This window comes from Panulirus ornatus, chromosome 65 (genome assembly GCF_036320965.1).
Source record: "Panulirus ornatus isolate Po-2019 chromosome 65, ASM3632096v1, whole genome shotgun sequence".
NCBI lineage: Eukaryota > Metazoa > Arthropoda > Malacostraca > Decapoda > Palinuridae > Panulirus > Panulirus ornatus.
The window spans coordinates 4,306,245-4,329,669 of NC_092288.1; the positions used below are offsets into that span (position 1 = coordinate 4,306,245).

General features: G+C 46.9%; 1 protein-coding gene across 7 annotated transcripts in view; it reads left to right on the forward strand.

The window, feature by feature from the left end:
* LOC139746496 (nucleolysin TIAR-like) overlaps positions 1-23,425 on the forward strand; it is a 1,460,715-nt gene that overhangs the window by 1,290,350 nt on the left and 146,940 nt on the right. For all 7 annotated transcript variants that reach the window (XM_071657791.1, XM_071657790.1, XM_071657786.1 and 4 more), the window contains one exon: positions 7,435-7,510. In XM_071657791.1, coding sequence (XP_071513892.1) covers positions 7,435-7,510 — 76 coding nt within the window. The remainder of the gene's footprint in view (positions 1-7,434; positions 7,511-23,425) is intronic.

Sequence of the window (23,425 nt, forward strand, 5' to 3'; positions counted from 1 at the left end):
CCTACTTCCATACGTATAAATTGTAAGACAAGTGGGTATGGTTCCCGGGGTGGGTTGGGAGCGGGGTGGGCGGTTCCGGTGGTGTTCACCCGATGGGAGGGGGAGAGGGTGAGGGGAGATAAGAGGTTAGTGAGAGAGGGGGAGAGAGAACGGTGAGCGGGGGGGAAGGAGCGTTGAGACACGAGTGATGGGGAGGGAAAAGCTTACCGTCATAGGTGCCGTGTACCCCCACTGACGTACCCACCTGGTAATCCACTGGGGTGTACCATAATAGGTACCCACCTGGTAAACCACTGGGGTGTGATGTCACCTTTGGCCACCACAGTAACACCACATACCTTACGCTACATCTCATGTAGTTATTTTTTCCCCTAACTTATATTTTCCGTAATTTGTCTTTGGAAATGAGTAATTCCTGTCATATAACCTGCTGGGTATATGATAAGCTGATTAATGAATCTCCTCATTAATCGCTCTCCTCATTAAGATCAAGATTATCCACTGGTGTGTGTGTGTGTGTGTGTGTGTGCGCGTTTTTGTCTGGGGGGAATGGGGGTTAATTAGCTTATCATATGATTTGATATCAGTTTTAAAGTGTGTGTGTGTGTGTGTACACTCACATGTGTGCACACGCACATGTATCTACCTCGTGTTATCCCAGTACTCAGGCGTGTGTATACCCACATATGTTTGTATCCACACATGCACATGCATATTCGGCTGCTTGCGTCCACGCATGCTTCTGGTTGCACCCACTTGTATCCACACACACCTATATCCACATGTTTTTATCCACCTCCTTGTATCCACACGTTTCTTTCCACTATCTTATTATCATACTTTTCTACGTGATAGGTTTTGCCATATTACTTATAGTTTCCTCCTGAGTTAGATATAGATTTTCTTTGAAACTCGTCTGCTATTATTGTACCCCGAGTTAGATACATTGTGCATCATATTGTTTCTGAAACTTTCTGTCGAGTGTTGTCAAGTTAGGGTACAGGAAACAGCTGTTGTGTCTCTGTCCTCCCTGAAATTGTCGGGTTGGTACAGCCTTTCAATCTTGGCTTCCACCGTGACGTATTTTGTCATCTGGTCGTGGTAGTTTTTTATAGATTCACTTATTTAGTGACAAACTAAAGAGAAAAACGGTTCTAACTTAATTAATCATCTTGAAGGGTATTAGATCATTGTTGATGGACTTGTCAATAGCAATTTCATTCTACACATACGAATGTATTCAATAGTTGGAACTGGTTCGTAATCGCCATTTGTACTGGGGAAAAGTTCGTGTATGATCCTCAGATTATGAACAAGTGTACGTGTGTTGCGGAGCAGCAAGGTCTGAAACCGTTATTCCAGAGCGTTTTAGATTTGGGCCACCCGCCCGCCCGCCCGGCGGGGGGGAGGGGGGGGGACACGCTTTGAGGCAGGTTGGGCGTTATTTACGGAATATATCGACGGTTTATCGAGTAGCCGAAGTACTTTTGTGCAGGGAGGCAAGTATTTCGCTAGCAGGGGGGGACTGCGAATTGTAAATTGAGTTGTAGGGTAAGTAGTGTGTGTGTGTGTGTGTGTGTGTGTGTGTGTGTGTGTGTGGACAGAAACAGAACGAAGTTTGGTGTGTTCGTATATGTGGTTCATTGTCCGGGCGTTGTTGGAAGTCTGCTTATGCCATAAAGAATTTGTTTAATGAACTTACTTGCAACGTTTGATTATATATATATGTATATTTGAATAGATATTTTTCCACGTGGATATTGAAGTTCATATGTAGAAGATCGTATAAATATGAATTTTCTCTTTGAGAAGACGCATGTGTGAACAAATTATGGAAACAAGAATTGCGAGTGTTTGTAAGAAAGAGAGAGAGAGAGAGAGAGATGCAAATGGCACAGACTGTGCAACACCGGGCGGCTCCATCAGCAGGGTGATGCAGGCTCTGGGTCATTGCAGCGCAACACGTGTCGTTACGAGGAACAAGGAGCCGCCCTCACTGGGTGGGTTTGGAAGAGACGTCGCGTTATAGACAAGAGGAACACGGAACGGGTCGCATGATACGAAGGAAATTATAAAAGTGAAGTTTTTGAATGGAGGTAAAAAAAAATGAAATGGATGAGGACTGCATCGTAGAAAATGGCTTCGAGTATGAAGGAACACACACACACACACACACACACACACTAGACACCAGTCCCTGAGTGGCGGGTTAGGGCAGTGTGGAGGGAGGGACGCCAGACTTTAGATGGAAGGTCAGAGGAGTGAGTGAAGAAGGGAGGGGACATTAGAGCCGTGGAGGAGGAGGAGGAGGATGGAGGATTGTAGAGGGGAGTCGTCGCTGACCACATAAAGACCCCCCAGAACCCCACGTTAGACCATTGTTTTGACGGTGGGACCTCGGTCAGTGGCCGGCCGGGGCCCTCGTCCCCCCCCCTCCTTCCCCCACCCTTCCCCCCCACACTATTATTGTTATGACTGAAGCTCGTACCTAATGAAGAAGGGCCTCCCTGCCCTCCCCGACAGGGACGGGCACAGCCCTCCCCACCAGAATTGAGGAGTTTTAGGAGATATGACTCAATATGTCGAGAGAGCCAGGGAGGGAAATGGGGGGGGGGGGTTGGTTGTTTACGAGAGGGTGTTGGGTAGAGAGGCAAGATATTGCAGCTGTGGGATGGGGCTGTGTGGGCAGTAGGGATGGGCAAGATATTGGGAAGGTAGGGCTGAGGTTTAAGGTAGGCATGGGTAAGGCGTGTAAGGTAAGAATTAGTCAGGTATATATATATATATGGTGCAGAAGGTTGAGATATTGTCCATGTGTCTTATCGAATCTGCCATGAACGACGAGGGAGCCAGCAGTCGACTGTGATGACGTTAATGGTAGTTCGTGTGTCAGGCTTGTTCCGTCGGGGGGAGTGAGGAGGGGGTGGTGTGCCTGTCTGCGGGAAGACGGTGGTGGGGGGGTGTTGGTGATGGTGGTGGTGATGGTGTTGGAGGAAAAGGAGGAGAGACACAAGGTGGGATTATAGGTAGTATGATAGGATTGGTGGCGACAAACATCGCCACCACCACCTTTATCTTCACCACCATCACCACCATCGCCACCACCACCATTATCTTCACCACCATCACCATCGCCACCACCACTGTCAGACGTCTTCGTATCGATCATGTCCCCATCATCACCATCTCAACTCACCACCACCACCATCACCATCATAACTACAACCTTTCAACACACACACACACACACACACACACACACACACACATACACACACACACCTAAAGTACCCTGTTGTATTCATGGCGCCCCCATCAATCACTTATTGTGGTGTATCGACGCAGCTAATCTATAAGGGGAAGAATGCAGTAAGGGGAGAGAGAGGAGGGGAGTGGGGGGGTTGGTTGTCGCCGTCGTCTCCCCTGTACCCTCCCAGCCCCCCGCCCTACACACGACGGTCCTTTCAGCCTCATAAACCGGAAATATGGATATCAATTTTGCATGTTTGATTTTGTGGTCGTGCTGGGAGTGGTAATGGCGAAGTGTAAAGGTGTGAGGAGGGGGAGGGGGGTCGATCGTCGTAAAAACTTCACTGTACCGTAAGCCTGGGGCCCTCACTGTACCGTAAGCCTGGGGCCCTCACTGTACCGTAAGCCTGGGGCCCTCACTGTACCGTAAGCCTGGGGCCTCCACTATCGTAAGCTTGGGGCCCTTCACTGTATCGTGTAAGCCTTGGGGCCCATCTGTACCCTAAGCCCATGCCCCCACTGTACCGTAAGCCTGGGTCTTCACCGTAGGCTTCTGTCGCACCGTATCATGTACTACATAGGCCTAAGTCTCTCTCTCTCTCTCCCTCTCCCACCTCACATACACACCTAGTTAAAAGAAAAAAAAAATGGGAGAGTTGGCGCGCGCATAATGGTCTCCTTTTTCGTTTTCTTCAGCTTGAAGTTCCCATTTTCTATCAGTGGATAGGGGCGGGGATGAGGGGGCCATCCGTCTTGCTTCTGCTGTCATGTATTTTGTACCTTGAATTTTCTCCCCACATAAAAGCCCCATTCATAGGTAGTAAGACTGGATCACTTGTTGTTGTTATTGTATGTGGTGTGTGTGTGTGTGTATGATAGCCTCAATAATAGGCACTTGTGACTGGGTTTCTTAAGGGGATTTTAATAGGCTGCCAATATCCTTTTCTCTCAGATGTGTGGGAAGGTGGTATGGTGTGGAATCCGAGTCTGGGGGATGTTGTGGGGTACGGGTCTGGGGAGATGGTGTGGGTTACGGGTCTGGGGAGATGGTCAGGGGTACGAGTCTGAGGAGATGGTGTGGATCGGGTTCTGGGGAGGTGGAGCACCGCAGCACACCATCAAGCGATGGAACCCAACCGAACGTGAAATTACACATCGCATGTCCCTCTGCCTTCTTTTTCGTGCAGTTCCTTCTTCCCATTTTTCTCCTCTCCTCTGGGAAACCACATAGCGTTTTCTTCCCTTAGTACCCTGATCGTGTGGCTTGTGGTAGAGATGATGCAGGAGTTGCCAGTGTGTGTGTGAGTGTTTGGGGGGTTTGTTATGTAAAACGGTTGAGAAAGTTTAAATTACGGAGGCGATCGGACATTCAAATTCAAGAGCGGTTTACACTGTCCTGCCATGGAATGGGTTGCAGCGGCTCCGGGTGTTCGATTCGTGTGAATTGTCGTCGTGGTATTTCGTACTTTAGGTCCCCGTCGCCTAATGGCTTGGCCATATTAAACCTCCTATTTAACACCGGTCCATTTGTGAGGTGATGGGGTGGTTCTGGTGGTCTTGTGGGCTCAAGTGGTGGGCGTGGGCCGCCCTCCCGCCCTCCAAGGTGCCGCCTAGGCACAGCACAGGCTGACTCATCACCCAGGCAGTGCTCGCCCCGCTTGGGGGAAGGGGGAGAGAGAGAACACCATTGCAGAATTATAATACAGGAGGAGAGTTTTCGTGATACGGAGTGGTTCTCTCAGCCTAGACCACACTGGATGTTCACAAAAAGATTGCGTGCGTGTGTGTGTGTGTGTGTGTGTGTACCAGATCCGTCCTCCATACCCCCTTACCACTTTGTGTTCTCTCTGGTTTGTTCACGTTGTACTTATACCGAGACGAAGTATCCGGGTAATAAGCTTTTGTTCCAGCAGTAATTTAATGAAGTTGATTATTAATTTTCACACAGAAACGTTGCTCTAATATTTATGCATTTTTTTTTTTTTTGTTTTTTTATGTATTTCACAGCCATAATGAGAGTCTGATGAAATAGTGCAAAAATTGTATTTGCTGTGTTTGTTTCAGTGGGCTGGCGTCCTGATGTTTTGAGGCTGCAAGTATGGTGAGGTAACTGTGTGTTTGTTGTGTAATTATTTGCCTGAACACGTGACTGTGTACTTGTTTGTCGATGACCTTTGTACAAGCAGTGTACCAGACTTGTAGTAATATTAATAATGACGATGACCACCGAAATGTGTGATTGACTGCAGCCAAAATTTGAAAATATGCTGAGAATAATCCACACGGTGTGGATAGTGGGGCTTTGAAATGAGGGGTCGAGGAGGGGGTTTAAATAGACACATCTCTATATAAACAGTGGTGTAGGAGTGTTCTCGATTATTGATGATGTTCACAGCGGTAGGTAGGATGGGGACGGGGGGTGTTCTTGTAGCGGTCTGTGCGAGCTCGATTGTGCTTGTGGTGGCGAACTGGAACTCGGGGACGAGGGATCCCTTGTGGCGGGAGATGACTGTGATGGGGATGGTGCAGTAGGTTATTTAGGAGCGATCATCGCTTTTGCAAGAGTGAGCAGCCTACAAGCGAGGTTACAGGTACAGCATTACTGTAGAAATACATATGATTATGTTGCCTAAATGATTATTTCAGTGGATATGTATTTTTTTCTTTTAGTGTGTATCCTGTGGGCTGTGTGTCGCCCTTGTTATTGTGTAGGTCTATTGTTTATAGTTGCCTTTGGAGTTGTGTAGACCTATTGTTTGCAGTTACCTTTGTAGTTGCGTAGGTCTATTGTTTACAGTTGCCCCTGTGTCTGTGTCATTGTTTGCATGTGTTTCTCTTGACAGTGCGATGTCTCATATTGTACATAAACATTGTGATGTCTTTAAATGTTTAGGGTATAAAGTTTTAGGTAAGGATGACTTAAAGTATTTTCCGTTACTTGAATTCAAAAACCTGACTTAGGATAAGTTACGTATCTTGCCTAAAACACGCACACGTCTGGCCAGTAAACCCGACTAAAACCCGTTAGTTAGGCCAGTGAACTCTACTAAAACCCATTAGTTAGGTCAGTAAGCCTTAAGCCTCGTTAGTTAGACCAGTAACCGTGGCTAGAACAGATTAATTAGGTAAATAAGCCTTAAAACCCATTAGTTAGATCACTAATCCCGGCGAAAACCCAATAGTTAGGCCAGTAAGCTTTAAAACCTGTTAGTTAGACCACTAATACCAGCTAGAACAAATTAGTTCTGCCAGCAAATGTTGCCAAATCTTCGTCTTAGCAAGAGAGCTGCCAGAACCCATTTCTTGCGCTGGTAAACATCGCTGAAAACCCGTAGGGTAGCAAACATTGCAAAAAAAAAACCTTCGAGTTAAGGTAGTAAACAGTGTCATAACCCCATATTCAGGGCAGTAAACGTTGCAAAGCCCCTGTATTCAGGGCAGTAAACAGGGCAATAGATACTGCAAAGATCCATACATCCAGGGCACCAGGGCTGTAAACATTACCGACACTCATGATTGAGGCTACAGAAAAGCCTAGCCCCGTGGGTCGGACTGGCTAGGCTAGGCGGCGAATACTAACTGCAGTAGAGGGAGGAGGACATGGCCTTGCGTGACGCCCAGTTGAGTCGTTATTAAACCCCTCCTCCCCTCCCCCCAGCACTCGCCTGTTATCCCCTCCCTCTACCACTGTCTTCCTCCCTTCACTTTACCCTTATTTCCTCTTCCTTCCTCCCAATCTCTCTCTCTCTCTCTCTCTCTCTCTCTCTCTCTCTCTCTCTCTCTCTCTCTCTCTCTCTCTCTCTCTCTAAAGCGGTTGGTGGTCAGGGTGCGAGCCTCGGGAGGGCGTGGTGGTCGTAAGCCGTCGAGACGACCCTACCACTCTGCACGACCCTTCGAGCGCGACATTACGACCCACGATCGCGACGGGAGGACGACCCACGAGCGTGAAGGCGCGACGACCTTGACCTTGACACGACCTTTGACAAACACAGCAGACCACATTAGCACTTATTTCCCCCATCCGTAGAGACCATTACACGGTACTTGATCACACAACCCTCGAACGACCAATATTAACCCTTGTTCCTTCTTCCAGAGAGAGAGAGCCCCGTTACCCCCTTTTGATACGGGACTCGTCTAACAGCCGTTGACAAGGCGTATTAACCCTTGTGTCCTCTTCCACAGAGACTGTCGTGTGGTGCGGGACCCTCACACACTCAAGTCCAAGGGCTATGGCTTCGTATCGTTCGTTAAAAAGGCTGTAAGTACCAAGTGTGTCTTGTTGTTTGTGTAGCTGTTGTAGAATAATTTTTTTTTAGCTCTGTTGTACATCCTGCATCATCATTACTTAAGTAGGTTTCTAAGTGAAAGGTAAGTGTCCAGGCTAGGTGTTCTGAGTGTACAAGTCTGGTTTTATGGGGATGGGAGGGTGTATTTTCTTTTAAGTATCTCGCGAGAACCATTTAATATGTAATGAGCCGATGCTTAAAGCAAAGATCCGAATTCATTTCTTTTTTTTTTTTTCAATTTCCAGCGTTTTCTTCATCGTGAATATTACCACTACTGTACTGGAGGTTTTTTAAGTACATAAAAGAGATGACTTGAATTTTCAGTACTGCCGTTTGATGTCCGAGAAGTTATTATTTTCATTTTGAATAACGAGACACAGCCACACACACACAAAAAAAAAAGAATTGCATACATTATATATATGATGGATTGAAAAAAAGTGTCCTACTCACTTGTTTGTCTTTCTCATTCTCGCACTTTTTTGTCCCATTAACTGCAGAATCGTGTGTGATAATTTGATAGCTTTAAAGCTATGTACCACGACGGCACGACCCTTCAGCACGACGAGTCATACCCTCGTGCTCAAGGGTCGTGCTGTCGTTCTCAGTGGCTTTCCTGAGCATTTGTAGTACAGGTTTTCCCAGTCATTTACAGTGTATTTAAGTAGTGGTTTTCCCCTGTATTATGTGCTTTATATCCTGAACGATCACTTAGGTGACTATACTAGAGTGCAACGTGTGTGTGTGTATGTGTGTGTGTGTGTGTGTGTGTGTGTGTCATGATGGCGTCACGAATATAATAAGTTATGAGAGCAGCCAATAGTCGCAGTAATTTCAAAATGCGTTTCGAGTTATTGTGGTTTATATATTTTAAAGCTTCATTGAACTCGGACCTTTTGACGAGTACATGGTGTTGGAACGGAGGTCGAAACCCCGTGGCGTCAGCACCCCCAAGTGCACTCACATTCCCCCGTGTCGCACTTGTCTGTACGTGGTCCCCCTTGTTCACCCCGCCCGCACCTCCCACACCCGGTCCTTCTCGATGCACTGTTCAGTCACGCGGAGGCAGCGCTTCGGGATACATAACATCGTCCACGTATTCATCTTGTTTCGCTCCGCGAAAGAACGCTTGATATATATGTCTTACCTTTCCATATGCATATATTTTTGCTTGACACTTTAGACTCTCTCTTTATCTATCTATCTATTTATCTATCTACCCCTTCATCCACCTTCCATTGTTTCCTTGCGTTCTCTCTATCTCCTCCTCCACCTCCTCTTCCTCCCTTCTACGTCCCTGTTCCTTCCAGTCCTCCTCACCTCCGTCTTCCATGTTCACACACACACACACACACACACACACACAGTGTGGAGGGAGTGTCGGTACAGACACCAGAGCGACAGGCTCTTCGGCCGTACAAATAATTCCCCCCCAACTCCCGACACAAATTAAACGCAGATGGAATAACATTTACGGGTCCCGGAGCCTCTCCTTCCTGCCTCTCGCAGCCCATCCCGGGTTATTCCGAGCCGTTCTCGGGGTCGTATTAGAAACTCTCTCTCTCTCTCTCTCTCTCTCTCTCTCTCTCTCTCTCTCTCTCTCTCCTCTCCGCAGATCGGTCTTGGGTCGTCCCCGACACCCTCAGCCCCTCTGGTGGCCGACAACACTCACGAACCGTCTCGGGTTGTTTAAGGTCGAGTCGCGCCGCTAATGATGACTGCGGCTGTGTCCAGACGTCTCACATTGCTTCAAAGGCCGTCTGTCTCAAGGGCGTCTTTACTTTATTTTTTTAAGATTTTCGCCGGCTCCCTTCGCTGCCAAGAGCCGTCCTCAGGAGGATGTTGCCCTACGTCATGTATCGTGTCGAGTCACCATCGGTAGTTCGAACCACCTCGGGTTATCCTGGACAGTTTGAAGCCTCCTCAGACCACATTGTGTCCCTCTTGGTCGTCTGGAGGTCGTCTTGAGCCGCCGCTGAATATTTCTGGCTTTCCAGGACAATTGTAAACAGTCTTGGGTCTCTCTCTCTCTCTCTCTCTCTCTCTCTCTCTCTCTCTCTCTCTCTCTCTCTCTCTCTCTCTCTCTCTCTCTCTCTCTCTCTCTCTCTCTCTCTCTCTCTCTCTCGTATAGTTTCTATTTGTGTGGTTTTGGAGTCTCGGCCGGTCCTCAGGTGTGTTGAATCACCCTGTATTGTCTTAGATTGTTTTTATCCCGTTCTAATTGGTCTTGGTCTGCTCGCCTCGTCCGAAATACCTTGGAGCGTTTCTTTGTTACGTTTCGAGCAACTGCAGAAGGACTGTTCGATCTCGCGAGGTGTTTCTGACCATCTTGGGTCATGAGTCGTCCCCGTCTGTTTAATGTCATGTTATTCCTGGCTACCTTAGGTTGTCTCGAACTACCGTACACTGTTTCAGTCTGCGCCTGGTCGTTTTAGATCGTCTTTTGTTTACTTCAGGTTGATTCAGTGTGTCTCTGGCAACTCTGGGTTGCCTCAGACAGTTTCAATTTGTCTGAGACTGTTTCAAACTACCTCCTTCTTTTTTAGGTTGTTTTTAAGACTGTTTTGAACGGTCTTGGACTGTTCGTGTTGGACTCTTTCAAGTTGTTTTGGAGTGTTTCGGTTGTATCGGAGTGTTTCAAGTTGTCTCGAGACTGATTCGGGTTGTCTCGAATTGTGTCGAGGTGCGTGGAACAGTTCATTATCGCTGAAGTGTCTCGCGAACCATGTGTTGACCTCTCCCTTCACCCGTTGATCGCCCAGCGACCTTGCCAGCATCTCTCGGAAGTTGACCATCAAGGAATAGAAGTTCGCGGATGATTCACATGAAGATCTGAGAAGAAATCGTCATGGAGTTCGAAGGGAACCGATACCTCACCCCAGCGCGTGTTGCTTGACGTATGTTGCCCCATCCTTCACTCAGATCCCCTCACCCTGCCGCCACCCCCTAGCCCCTCACCCCTCCCAGTCGTCACCCTTTCACCCTTTCCATACCATAACCTCCAAACCCCCCTTTCCTCACCCCTAACCTCTCTTCGTAGTCCACCTTACCTCACAATTACCCCAGTTGCAGCCTCACCCACCTTCCTTCAAAATACGACCCACGCACAGCCACACCCCTCTCATCACCCAAGAGCACTTGTTCCTCCCCCCACCCGCAAACTTCCTCCCCCTCCTCCCACCCCGGCGCTTAGCTCCCCCCACAGGGCTAGGGGCCCGCCAACCGGCTGTGTCCCAATATTTAACCAATTCGTCCGGTCTGTTGCACTATAGAAGCCGACTGAGCTCACCGGACGGGTACGTTTGATAACGGGAGCCGCGTCATAATCTCATTAGCATTTTTCATCCATATTCTTTGCGGTGTGTGTGTGTGTGTGTGTGTGTGTGTGTGTGTGTTGTCATATCCCCAAACTGGAGATTTGCATGTTTTAATTTGTCCAAATGCAAATCCAACAGAGGCAAAAACGGTGTTATTTTGCCAGCTAATCCTATAAGTTGTGAGGAAGCAATTTACTTAAATGAATATTTTATACCTGACAGTCCGAAGGTTTTTTTTTTTTTTCTAGATATTTTTTTCCCCTTATTTGTCCCTGTGAAGTGGTATATTTAGTAGCGATTCCAATGCGAGAGATGGAATTTTTATCCATGGTGTTCAGTCAACTGGTTCTTGTGTGAATAATGGCAAAAAAATAATTAGACGCTTTTATTCACGTTGATAGATAGCCGGGAGAGGAAAAAAAAATTTGAATATTTAATTGTTATTCTTGTGTGTTTATGGACAGGTATGAAATACGTGTGTTATTGTTTTTGTTTTTTGTGCTGCCTGTAGATAGTTCAAGGAATGTTAGTGTTTTGTTACGTAGGTTTGTGTATGATTGAAGATTCTGACGTCACGTACTCTAATACGTCACTTCCCTTCCCTACCTCCTCCCCACCCAACCATACCCCCCACTACGGGAAAACGCTCCCACCACAGTGGGCCACCACGTTCCACTGTCAAAGTCCACCAGGACACCACAGAATCACGCTCTGCTAAATCCACTTCAGCCACACGACCCGCCGCACCACACCACACTGGCGCCCTAATACTAACCTCCCCATCACAATAACCGTAGAGCCACCCACCCCACATCACTGACCGCCGCAACCCCTCCAGTAACTCGTTGTAGAGTGTAGATGTTGTAAGAGGTGTGTGTGTGTGTGTGTGTGTGTGTGTGTATAGAATGTTCGTACGTAGACCTTTCCTCGTAGGTTCATTGTATATAGATGGAGTATTTAGAGAGCGTGCTTGTGCTTTACGTCACATTTGCTAGTGTACACACGTCCGTATGTTTTATGCCAGGTGTATGGAAATACACCTTTTTTATTTTTTGCATTAGTCGCATGCCTGTGTATGGCTGGCATGCGTGTGGTGTTCGTGCGGTCCTGTCCAGCAGTCGTGCGTGTGTATTCGGAGCTGTTTTGTGGCGTTGACGTGTGTGTGTGTGTGTGTGGAGGGGTCTGGCAGCGGTCGCCCCTCCCCAGCCATGGCTGCCGGGACTCACATGCCCTCCATTATTCATGTTTGCTGCAGGTAATCCACCTAATTTAAGAGGTGCGTCAACACGAGACGCAGGGACGGGGAGGGAGGTAGGGTAGGTATTGCCTGGCCGAAGGATCGGCACCTCGTCGTCTTCGTCCGTGTCTGGTCGTCCGTCCGTCACTCACGTTTTCCCACTCCTCGTCCGGAAATATTTCGTCCGGTACTGAGTCTTGCATTAAGATCTTCGGTGATATGAATGCTGATTGTAGTGTTAATATTCCTATTCCTCAGTGTTATTAATGTTGATTATTGGGTTAATTTCTTAGGTGTTACTAATGTTGATTCTGGTGTTAATTTTCTTCTGTTATTACGTTGATTCTGGTCTTAGTATTTCTTCTATGTTATTGATGTTGAGTCTTGTGTTGGTTTCTTCAGTGTTGTTAATGTTGAACCTGGTGTTAATTTCCTCGTCGTTGTAACGGAAGTAGATACTCGTTATCAAGTTCTCCTGTCCCTTACTATAGTAATGGTGGATACGGGAAGTTAGGGATCACAGACTTAAAGGAGTGAGTTATGGTGAGTTATGGGGGCTGGCCAGGGTGATGGACCCCACCCTTTCATTCACCACCACGCACCTAGCCTCCTCTACACCACTACCTTCCCTTCCTGGAATTGAATTAGATATAAACTTGTCCGTGTTTCATCGAGTCTTCACAGGAGAGAGAGAGAGAGAGAGAGAGAGAGAGAGAGATTCCCCCATCGTCCCGTACGTCACCCACTTCTCTCAACCACACTCACTTTTCCTCAGCGTTCGGCGGATGACGCCCTCCGTTGTTTAACCGTGTCTTGTTGAGCGGATGATCCTTTCTATTTACCGGATTTGTCTTTAAACAGAAGAGTTCATGTTTGGTCGTGTTGTACAGTCGAACGTAGGAACTAGTTATTCACGCGCACGCACACACACACACACACACACACACACACACACACACACACACACACACACACACAGCCGGCATCATAACGGGAAACATTAATTGATGTGTCCAGGGTCGCTTAATGGGCCCATATTTCCTGTGGCCACAAATACTAACCGTTCTGTGTGTCAGTAACGGTTCCTTCCAGCCACAGACGACTCTCTCAGCTTAATTGACGCCGCAGCCACCAACCCCCCAGCCCCCCAGCTGCCATCACGTCATCCTCCCCCCAGCTTAATGGACGCTGCAATCCTCAACCCCCCCCCCCCCCCACTCCCCCAGTCGCCATGGATTCTTTGACTGCGATGCTGCAGATATCCCCCAAAGGTGCCAGCCGGTTGTGGTCGTGGGCCATGTGTGTATAGTGAGGTTGTATGTGGTCGTAGAGTTATCCCCTACGCCTTGACGATCCCAGGCTGTTGATAGGCCTAAAACCCAAACAGCCTCCCACCTAACAAGCCAGAACTGTGGAAATAGGTTCAAGATGATAGGAAAATTGAAACCAAAAAGCATCATATAATATGAATATGAAATACGTTATTCCTCTGTAATTTTGAATTCTTTGTTCAAGTTGCGTTTGGTATTAACTTGCCTATACAGTATCCCTTCTTACGAAAAGAAATCCCTTATATTACGCCTTATTGTATTGTACATGTGACAGGTGATCCAAGAATGATATATAAAAGTTAATGATATAAAGTTTCAAGACGGAGAAACTCGGTCGTGGCCCGTGGCCCACCGAGCTTCTCCGTTGTTTACACTGTAGTTGTGGTAGCCGCCGCCAGAGCGTCGGTGGGAGGAGGGGGGGAACGTAGGCGCGCGTTTTCCTCACTCGGAGACGCTGGTCGACTTCAGAGCTCCCAGTCGCACGCATGGCTTCTGCGTTGACTAAAGTCGAACAAGGCATCGAATGGAGTTTATACCTACAGTTACCCGGTCACCCAGCCATTGCTGCTTGAACCATTCCAGTTTAATTGACGTTACGTAACACCCCGCCTACAGTCACTCCGTTGACCTGATCTGTAGACACCATTATAGTAACTTTTCCCCAGGACTTTTCGCTCCGTTGACCTGTCCCTCGCACATCATCTCTCCGTTAACCTTAACCAACTATTACCTCTCCCAACACGACGGGCACTCCGTTACCCTCTCCCAAGACGCGTTACTTTCACATCATCACTTCCTTATACCTGATCTCTTCACATCCCTCTGTAACTTCCCGCCCCTCTTTTAACTTACCACAGACCATACTTGCTTTGTTAACCTTTCTGTACACCCATCTTCCCAGCTTCTTTGTTAACCCCCCTGTAGACGCGTATCTCCCTCCTTGTTAACCTCCCACTAGACCCCTTAAAGCTCACCCTTTTTGAACCACATTTTTGCAAACCCTCATTCAGTAATTGCCGCTTGACCTAATCTCGTTCGTTAAGCATCGTTAGACTCGCTCTCAACGAACCATTGCAATATTTGATACGTTAATCGTATCCTTACTGAATCCTCTCAGTTTTTATTCTTCATATTTTTTTATATAAATTCATTCACTTCGTTTATAATCTGCATACTTCTCAGTAACATTCCTCACAGTCTATTCGTTAATCGCCCCCGCCCTAACGACCTCCACTTCGTTACTACCTTGCACCCCTTTTACTCCAGTGGCTTCTGACCTCCCCCGGCAACCCCCCCCCCCCCATCATCCCCTCTTCATATCGAACCTCCGTCTGAATACTTACTTAACCAGTGTAAATAATTACCAAAGCCATGTAAATAATCAACGACGCAGTGTAAATATTTACCCATCTAGAGTAAATGATTGCCGACTCGCTGTAAAATATAGCCAAACTAGTGTAAATTATTACTATGTGATGATAAGTGATTGCCAAACTAGTGCAATGATTACCGAATTAGTCTTTCGTTACGGAACCAGAGTAAATGACTACAATTGTCGAACCAGCGTAAATGAATACAGAACCAAAGTAAATAATTACTGAACTTGTGTAAATGATTGGCGATCCATTTAAGTCTTTTTCCGGACAGGTGTAAATAATCATCGAATCAGTGTTGGTAGATGCCAGTCAACTGTAAATTATTACTAACCATTTTAAACAGATGCAGAATTCACGTAAATTATTAGAGAATCAGTGTAAATAATTGCTGAGCCCAGCGTATATGATTGACGAAACGTTTGAATAACTAACGAAACCAATGTAAATCATCAATGGACCAGTGTAAATAGTTACCACGCTAGTGTAAATGATTACCGAGCTAGTGAAAGTCATTACAGATCCGGCGTAAATGATCGCTGGACCTGTTTGCTTGTAGTTGTGGATCCGTGTCCAAACGTCACGTTATATATCGTCGTCTGTTTTCCCGCTATGTTGTACCAGTCGGCCCCTCCACCCACCCACCCAAGACCGCTGCCCTCCACTCACCTCCAAACATTTTGGAGGGAAGGGGAGGAAGGGGCTGTTTAATTAAGCGCGCGCCTCCAACCCCCTTCCCCTCCCCCTTTCCTCCTCATAATCCCACACCTCCTTGCTTAGACATCCCCTGTATTTACTCTGTAACCACCCCCCCTCCCCCCAATCTCTCTACCCTCGCTTCAGACCACCCTCTTCCACCCCTCCCCCTCCCCCTCTTCCTCTCCCCCCCCTTCTTGCGTTCCCCCGACCGTCATCCATCCTCTCCCCCTTCCATCGCTCCAGCGCAACCCCTCCCCGCTTCCCGTGCCCTCAGACCATCATCACCCCTCCCCCTCCAAAGCGCCCCCCCCCATGCTATCCCCCCCTCCCCATCATCAGTACTGGCGTCCAACCAAGGTCGTCGTCCGGTTATTTACCGGCCCTGCCGGATATTTTTTAACGGATCCGACGGTTTAGTGTAGAAGACCCGTGACCCAGGGGGTCCCTGACGCCCCCGGCCCCTGGGGGAGTAAGGGGTTGTAGCACCTGCTCACAAGGGGCAGGGGTCGTAACGACTGGTCGTGGACGTACTGGACGACGACTAGTGTTAGGGTCGTAGCGAGGCTTCGAGGGAGTCTGGGGTGATGGTTGGTCTTGGGGTAGGGGGATGGGAGAGGTCCTGAAGTAAAAGGAAAGGACAAAGAGACAGAAGACCCGATGGTCTGCACCAGGGGAAAGACGAGTAACAGAAGACCTAATGGTTTTGGACGAGGTTTTCTGTTGCATGACGGTAACAGTATCTCACAAGTTCCCAACGCATCAGAGACAAGATAGTAAAGTAGGAGGCTCCTCCCCTCCCGTCACTGTAGATGGAGACGGGATGGTAAAGCAGAAGCCCCCGACCCACCACTCCCTTCGACACAGTAGCCAGTAGGAGAGAATGACTACGGGGCACAGTGTTGTTTTTTTGAGGGTATACTACCACCGAAGTTATGTAGGAATGGGAATTTTATCCAATTATGACGTTTAATCCAAAAAAAATCTGGAAGGAGTTTCAGATCTGACAGAAAGAGAGGTTATTATTTTATATTAAGTACTGCTCTCTCTGTTGTGGAAAGGCATATTTACTGGTCACTGATATCGCTGAAGCGTGTGTCTCATACTGTTGTGTAAAGATGTGGGGGGGCGGGGTTGTGATGACGTCTTGAGGGTAGGGGGATGGGGGGGGAAGGCCGGGTGTCGTGAGCTGTGGTCGTAGGAGTGTGGGTGGGGGAGGGGTGGTGATGGGGACTGGTGTGTGGTTGTCGTGTCTCCCCGTCGTTTTGGAAGTCTTGTAACGTGATTGTATGGACTGGGAGGGTCGTCGGGGGTCGTGACGCTCAGTTCACCAAAGGTCATGTTGTCTGATACTGCGGGTAACTGGTGGTGGTGGGGTCGTGACGAACCCCCCCCCCCCCAACTGATTGTGATGGTTAGGCAGTTATTGTTGCGGTTGTGATGCAGTGTTGTACAGGGCATGGTTCACAACACGTCTTTGTCCTGTGGAGGGGAGGAGTGGGCCGGAGGTCATGACCTGTGATCGTGAGGTGGGGAGGCAGAAACCTCAGGCCGTGACCTCTGGTACTGTGGGGAGGGCGCTGTGGTAACCTTTAGGGCTTGGAAAGGGGGACCCGAGGGTCATGCCCCCTGGTTCTGTGAGACAGGGTTGTCGTTACGCTTACTACTAGGGAACAGGGGATGGGGCAGAGGTCACGACACTGTGACCTCTAGGGTGGGGAAGAAGTGGGGTTGGTGATAGGGGGTTAACGGTAGTCGTCGCGGGGTTGTTTACCGACGCTGGGCCTCGCAGGCAGGAAGAGTCGTGTGGACCATGACGTGTGGTCGTGCGAAGTAGGAGGGGGTTGGTTAGGGGGAGGGGAGAATGTGAGGGAGGGGTCGTGTTGTCTGGACTTCGTGTGCGGCGGGGAGGGAGGGAGAGAGAGAGAGAGAGAGAGAGAGAGAGAGAGAGAGAGAGAGAGAGAGAGAGAGAGATGGGGGGGTTGTGACAATTGGTGTTGGGGACGTTGAATGATAACGTCTGGTCCTGGGCAGGACGGTAGTAAAGACTAGTGAGAGTTGCTCATGGCTGAGGGAGAGTTGTGAAGGGGTAGGGAGAGTTGTGAGCGGCAGGGAGGGAGAGGGCTGTGTGTGTGCACAGACCATGGGAGGAGACACTGGTGGTGGAGTATAGCAAAGTCACTCCGAGGGGCGCGCTCCCACCCGGCACTAACTCCCTACCTGAATCCCCGACGATAATAACAAGAAGAAATAAGTACAACCCATCCTGTAGATATTCCTACATGTGACCAGAAGACATTTTGAGATATTTATACCGAGCGCTTCAGGGGGTCGGCCTTACCCAAGCCTAGCCGTAAACAAAAAGAAAAAAAAAACTTTAAAAAGACAATTTCAAAACAATTCGTTTACCAAGAGTGTTTAATATTTGTTTGTTGTCTGTTCGCTGAATAATTGAGGAGAGTAGTAGATGTAACAATCATTTTGTTTCTGTATTTGAGGGAACGTGTGAGAGGAGGAGGATGGAGAGGAGAGAGAGAGAGAGAGAGAGAGAGAGAGAGAGAGAGAGAGAGAGAGAGAGAGAGAGAGAGAGCTAAGGCAAGGGTGTTTGTTGGGGTTGGATGAGTAAAGGATGTTGCGAAGGTTAAATTGTGTGACACCGTGTGGGCAACACCGCGCCAGCGTTTATTGAATTTCCACTCTTAGTTGGCTGTCTGGCCCGGGGGGGGGGGAGATATTTATTTATTTATTTGTTTAATGGATGTTGTTATGCAGCTGGTGATTTATTTATGAACTTATTTATTTTAACGGCTTGGGAAGTACTTGGATCCCCGTTTTAAGTTTGAATCGCACGCGTACAGATGTTTCCACTTGTGCGTATTTTTCGTTTCCTTTGTGTGTTCGTGCACACACACACACACACACACACTTATTGAATTACTGAAACGTACGTTTACGCAGGATTGAGTACATACTTCTGTTTTCCTATGCGTAAGTTTTTGATAGTATGAGTCTGTTTGCGATGTGGTGGTTGAGCGGTCGTGCGCAGAATGCGTCCTGTCTGTCCCTTTGTGCGTTCTGAAGCGTCTATAGAACATACGCAAGGGAGGGAAGTTATAGCAGATATGGAGCGCTTGGCGTGGCACCTCGCCTGCCTGCAGTGGACACACACGCCCAAACATGATCGCCTCTGGGAACCTGAGTGTTATAACCTGAGGACAAGAACAGTGTTATTTAATCCCGAAATTTCGCTGAGCAGTGTGGCCATTACCCGTCTTATCCTCAGAGATTAGGTCAGGTTGTGGTACAGGAGATAAAGAGAATCAAAGTGGTTAGAATTGTCATTAGCTTAGATGTAAAATTGATATTCAGATTTTTTTTTCCCTTTTTTTAATTGCGCATATTTGCCAAATTAGCTCATCATGATTTTAGAGGAAGAAATAAAGATATCTTTTCTCATTGAGTGGAAAAGGTTGACAAAGTATTAGAGAAATATTTGAAATGAAAAAATAAGATTATAAACAAAACAGGGTAACCAATCAGTTGAAACAAAATTGTTGTAAAAACTAAAATTGTTTACCCTTCAATGTACGGGTCGTAACAAGTGTTCAAAGTTGCCAGCTACTGCCATACCTCTAGACTTAACAAATCAAACTGTGTATGTGTGTGTCCATCCCTCAACGTAGTCTACCCGGATCGCTTATTCCTTCTCTTATACAGTACGAGATATCCTTCGCCGTCCTGCCTTTTCATACCATGTTCATTTGATTTGATCTCGACGGCTTTCTCATGATTTTGCAACCCGGCACCAGTGTCGCATCGTATTCTCGAATTTCTCTTTGCAGTTTTCTATACATCCATATTGGTTTGTAGTTATGTTTGATATTCCTTATATGTCTTTACCAACGCAACGTTTCTAACTTTTGGAATCTTCGATACTCTTTACCCTTCTTGACCATCTTGTTATACAGGGTTATGTACGCATATCCTACATTTCCTTCGTGCACTGGTATGTTCACTTGTCGCTTGATGTCATTAATGTTATTTCTTAAATTTAAAAACCTTTTTTTTTCGTCTCATTCCACCAGAGGAATGGGGGCGGGGAGGGTTACAAAACTCGTCATACCAGGAGATATATGTACAAACTTGGCCCTGAAGAAGGTGAAGAGTGTAGACATGGAAAGGACCCCGGCCGTGTTCCACTTACAAGCTGAGAATGTTTCGTGTGGGACGACGTTTCTCTGAGAGCAGAGTTGTGGGTTGTATGATGGAGTGATCCCAGATGGCGACTTGTAAGCCCCCGGTCAGCCTTCATGATTTTACTGAGCTTGCTGTATAATATTGCTTGTACAATTCACGCCCAGAATCCTTCAGAGTGCGGTCATATTTCACTTTCCCGTAGATTAATTTCATGTCCCTTTCAGTCTTGAAATTGCAAGTCCATGGTTACTGCCAAGTCTTACAGAACCGTGGGACTTTCCATGTTGTACGAATGGCAATTCATTGTGCATTCCATGATCTTCAGTTTGGTTGTAGAAGAGTCACGGGTATGAGAGTTGAATTTGCTTAGAAAGAAGTTTTTTTGTCATGCAATAAATATGGCTTTCCCGTTTGCCTTGGCTCCTGGGCTCAAAAAAAGTATATATAGTTTTATGAATTTTTTTTTAATAAAAAAAGACTTGTTTCGATGTACAATCCATGTCATTTCTATGTATGACCTTCATGGGTTCGTAGGTCAGTTGGGGAAGATGTTTTCTCAGAGATGTCTTAGGTCCTGCCATTGGATCCGCCAAGGAAGTGTACCGTCTCCGTACCTGTACAACGTTCATAATGATGTTGTGAATTATTCTTGGCAGGGAGGATGTTCGAGACTTCATAGCAAAAACTTCGTTTAACTAATCTCAGCTGTCTTGATGATATAGTGATGTTGGCACACCCCTCGCGTCCCCTTTCTGGTGTTGCATTCCAACATGTAATGAACAGTCGTCAGGCTTCGGCAGCTGAGCAAGATGCCATTAGTAACAGTCACAAGTACTGCGGGGGTGTATTCCAGGTCCTGCTTGAGAAGTCTGGTTGATGAATGCCCGATAAGTGCTGAGGTGGTGGCTGGCTGCAGGCTCACTCTCGCCTGTGTGTGGTTGAGCTCCACCTCCCTGGCTCACATGGTTACTCAAGGCTTCAAGAGTTGATGTCATTTCGAGTGTTTACACGTTGCTCTAGTTCTTCGCCAGCAGCACTGAACGCCCCGCTTCACATGTATGATTAAGAATGCTATTGCTTTTGCGGCAGAGCGATTAACAAAAGACTGGCAGGACAAGATGAGCGTGTCTTCGTGTTGTCCCGGTGGACATGAAAACACCTGAACGCTCAGGGTTTGTTTTTTATTACCCCAGATTTTTACCGTTATCAGCTGCTAATGGATTGTGGCGGCCATGTTTCCTCCTCTGATCGTGAGCGCAGAAGGATTACGAAGGTCACAGAGGGAGGGTCTTTGGTAGACCCCCAGTGGCCAGGTGATTATCATGACACGAGATGTTATGATAAACTTTGTCCAGATATAAGCTTAATAGTCACTACCACATAAACTCAGCTGCTTCGATCGTTTTTTTTCCCTTTTTTTTTTTTTTTACTACACTTGCTTAGATTTTACTTAGAAAGTTGTTATTATTGGCATAAGTAGTAGTACTAGTAGTAGTAGTAGTAGTTTTCAGTGGTGTTAAGGCCAGAGCACCTTGCTTGGACCTTGGGTCTGTGTGGTCTTGTGTACATGTATAACTCCATCACCACAATATGCAGACCCTTTTCTTCTCTCTGAGTTCATTAAAGTTTGTGAAAGTGTATTAAGACACAATATGATTATTACTTATTTAAAAGTTTGAGGCTGGAAAAAAAATCTAAGATATTTGGTCTTAACAGTTGTCGTTTGATCTGAATTGTGACCATGTGTCCTTTTAGAAATGGCTCGTACTATTGTATCTTCTTGTATTATGAACTTGTATCTCTTGAACCCTACCTGTAGTTTCATGAACCTTACCTGTACCGGAGTTTTGTGTATTATCAGTAAAATCACTTTTTTTTATATAAAAAAGGTCGACCTCCAATTTGTTTACTTGTTTGTTTTTGGGTCATGCGTTACCTCTGTTCTTGATTTCTTCCTCCGTCAATCTAGCAAACTATCAGTGTCATGCGGGGTCATGCACTCTGCATGTTTTCTCAGCGGTGATCTGGCCTCCAGCCAGCTACGTTTCCCTCCCCCTCCCCCTTATCCCCCCTTTTTTTTTCCTGTTTCATTATCTCGAGACATCTGCGCGGAACTGAATCGTTCGGTACCGATGCAGAAGGAAATGATCTGCGTCTGATATTTTTTTCATTTTTCATTCCCTCGCGCTTCTGAAACAGCGCTCCGACCCTTCCTTCTTCTCCCAACCCCCCTCTTCCTCCTCCTCCTCCTCTTCCTCCTCTAGCTCCGAGCCCTCTTATTTTATCACAACTGTAGAAGGGAATTCTTTATTGTACGATTGTAGGATTTTATTGAATATTGTGCCTGCGTTGTAGATATATACGTACATGCATGGTATATATATATATATATATATATATATATATATATATATATATATATATATATATATATATATATAACCGGAATACACTTGGTTAAGGTCTAGTCAAATAACTTCTCGTTTCGGAAGGGGTTCATCCTGTCTCAGCTCATGTGCGTAGCGCAGTCATGGAGCTGCAAGAATCCCTGGGAAAAAAAAAATCGTAATAAAACGATATATTTTGAATCTACAAGTATTACCAAAACCTTCTCATCATAAGGGAAAAAAGACCTAAAAAGTCTTAAATCGTTCTATAAAAAAGAATGATATTCATAAACGATTTTGAAAGCGATGGGATTCTCTCTATCCACCCCACGTTAAACCGTGATAAATGGTTTATGATCATTTAACTGGTATAAACCACCTCGTAATCTCTCCGGCTGGGATGTGACATGAAAGGTTTATCATGTGTATCTGGTCTCCTAATGTCGCCGTTTTCTTTCCTCCTTTTGCCATGTTTGTTGATACCTGACTTAACACTCTTCTCGTTTTCGTTTTCTTTTTTCGAAAGGAAGTTCCGTGTCCTCGTACTCCCCGTTTTCTACAGTTGTTTTACGCAAAAAAACGTCACAGCTGTAGAGAGTACGTATGAACAGTGTTGATGTTAGGATGGGGGAGTGAGAGGACCAGGTCATAAATGGCCAGTGTGTTGGGGGTTCGATTTGGTTGTAAGTGTTCCATACAGGAGCAAATGTCGTGAGGGTTGTCCTCTGTTGTGTTGATGTGATCTCTCCCAACCCCTTTCCACTCTTCCTCCCCTTCCATTCTCCCTGGTCTGTCTCCCTTCCTACACTGAGAGCTCCTCTTATTCCTTCTGTCCTCTATATTCCTCTCCTCTCACCCTTCGAATCTTCTCCCTTCCTCCTTCATCCCTCCTCCTTCCATCTTGCTCTCTTCTTACCCTTCCCTTCATAACCTCCCTCTTTACTCCCTCCCTTAAAACCTCCTCTTTTTCCCCCACCCACCTCCCTCTCTCTCTCCAACTTCCCCCTCGCATTCCCACTTTCTATCTTTTCCACACTCCTTCCCCATCATCCCCCTTACTTCCCTATCGCCTTCCCCTACCTACTCTCTCTCCTCTCCTCTCCTCCTTACCCCTCCTCCGGGCGCGGGGGCCCCGCCAATATCATCTCAGGAGGCAATATACAGTAAACACATCCATCCCGGCGTTTATAGGTGACGGGGCAGAGCGTCCTGGGGTTCGGGCAGGAGGAGGAGGCGAGGCGAGGCGAGAGAGCATCCTCCAGACGATGTACCTCGAACCAACCTTCCCTCTTTTTTTTTTTTTTTTCTTTTTCCAAGCGGAGTGATGAGAGTTTTTGATCAGCGATTGA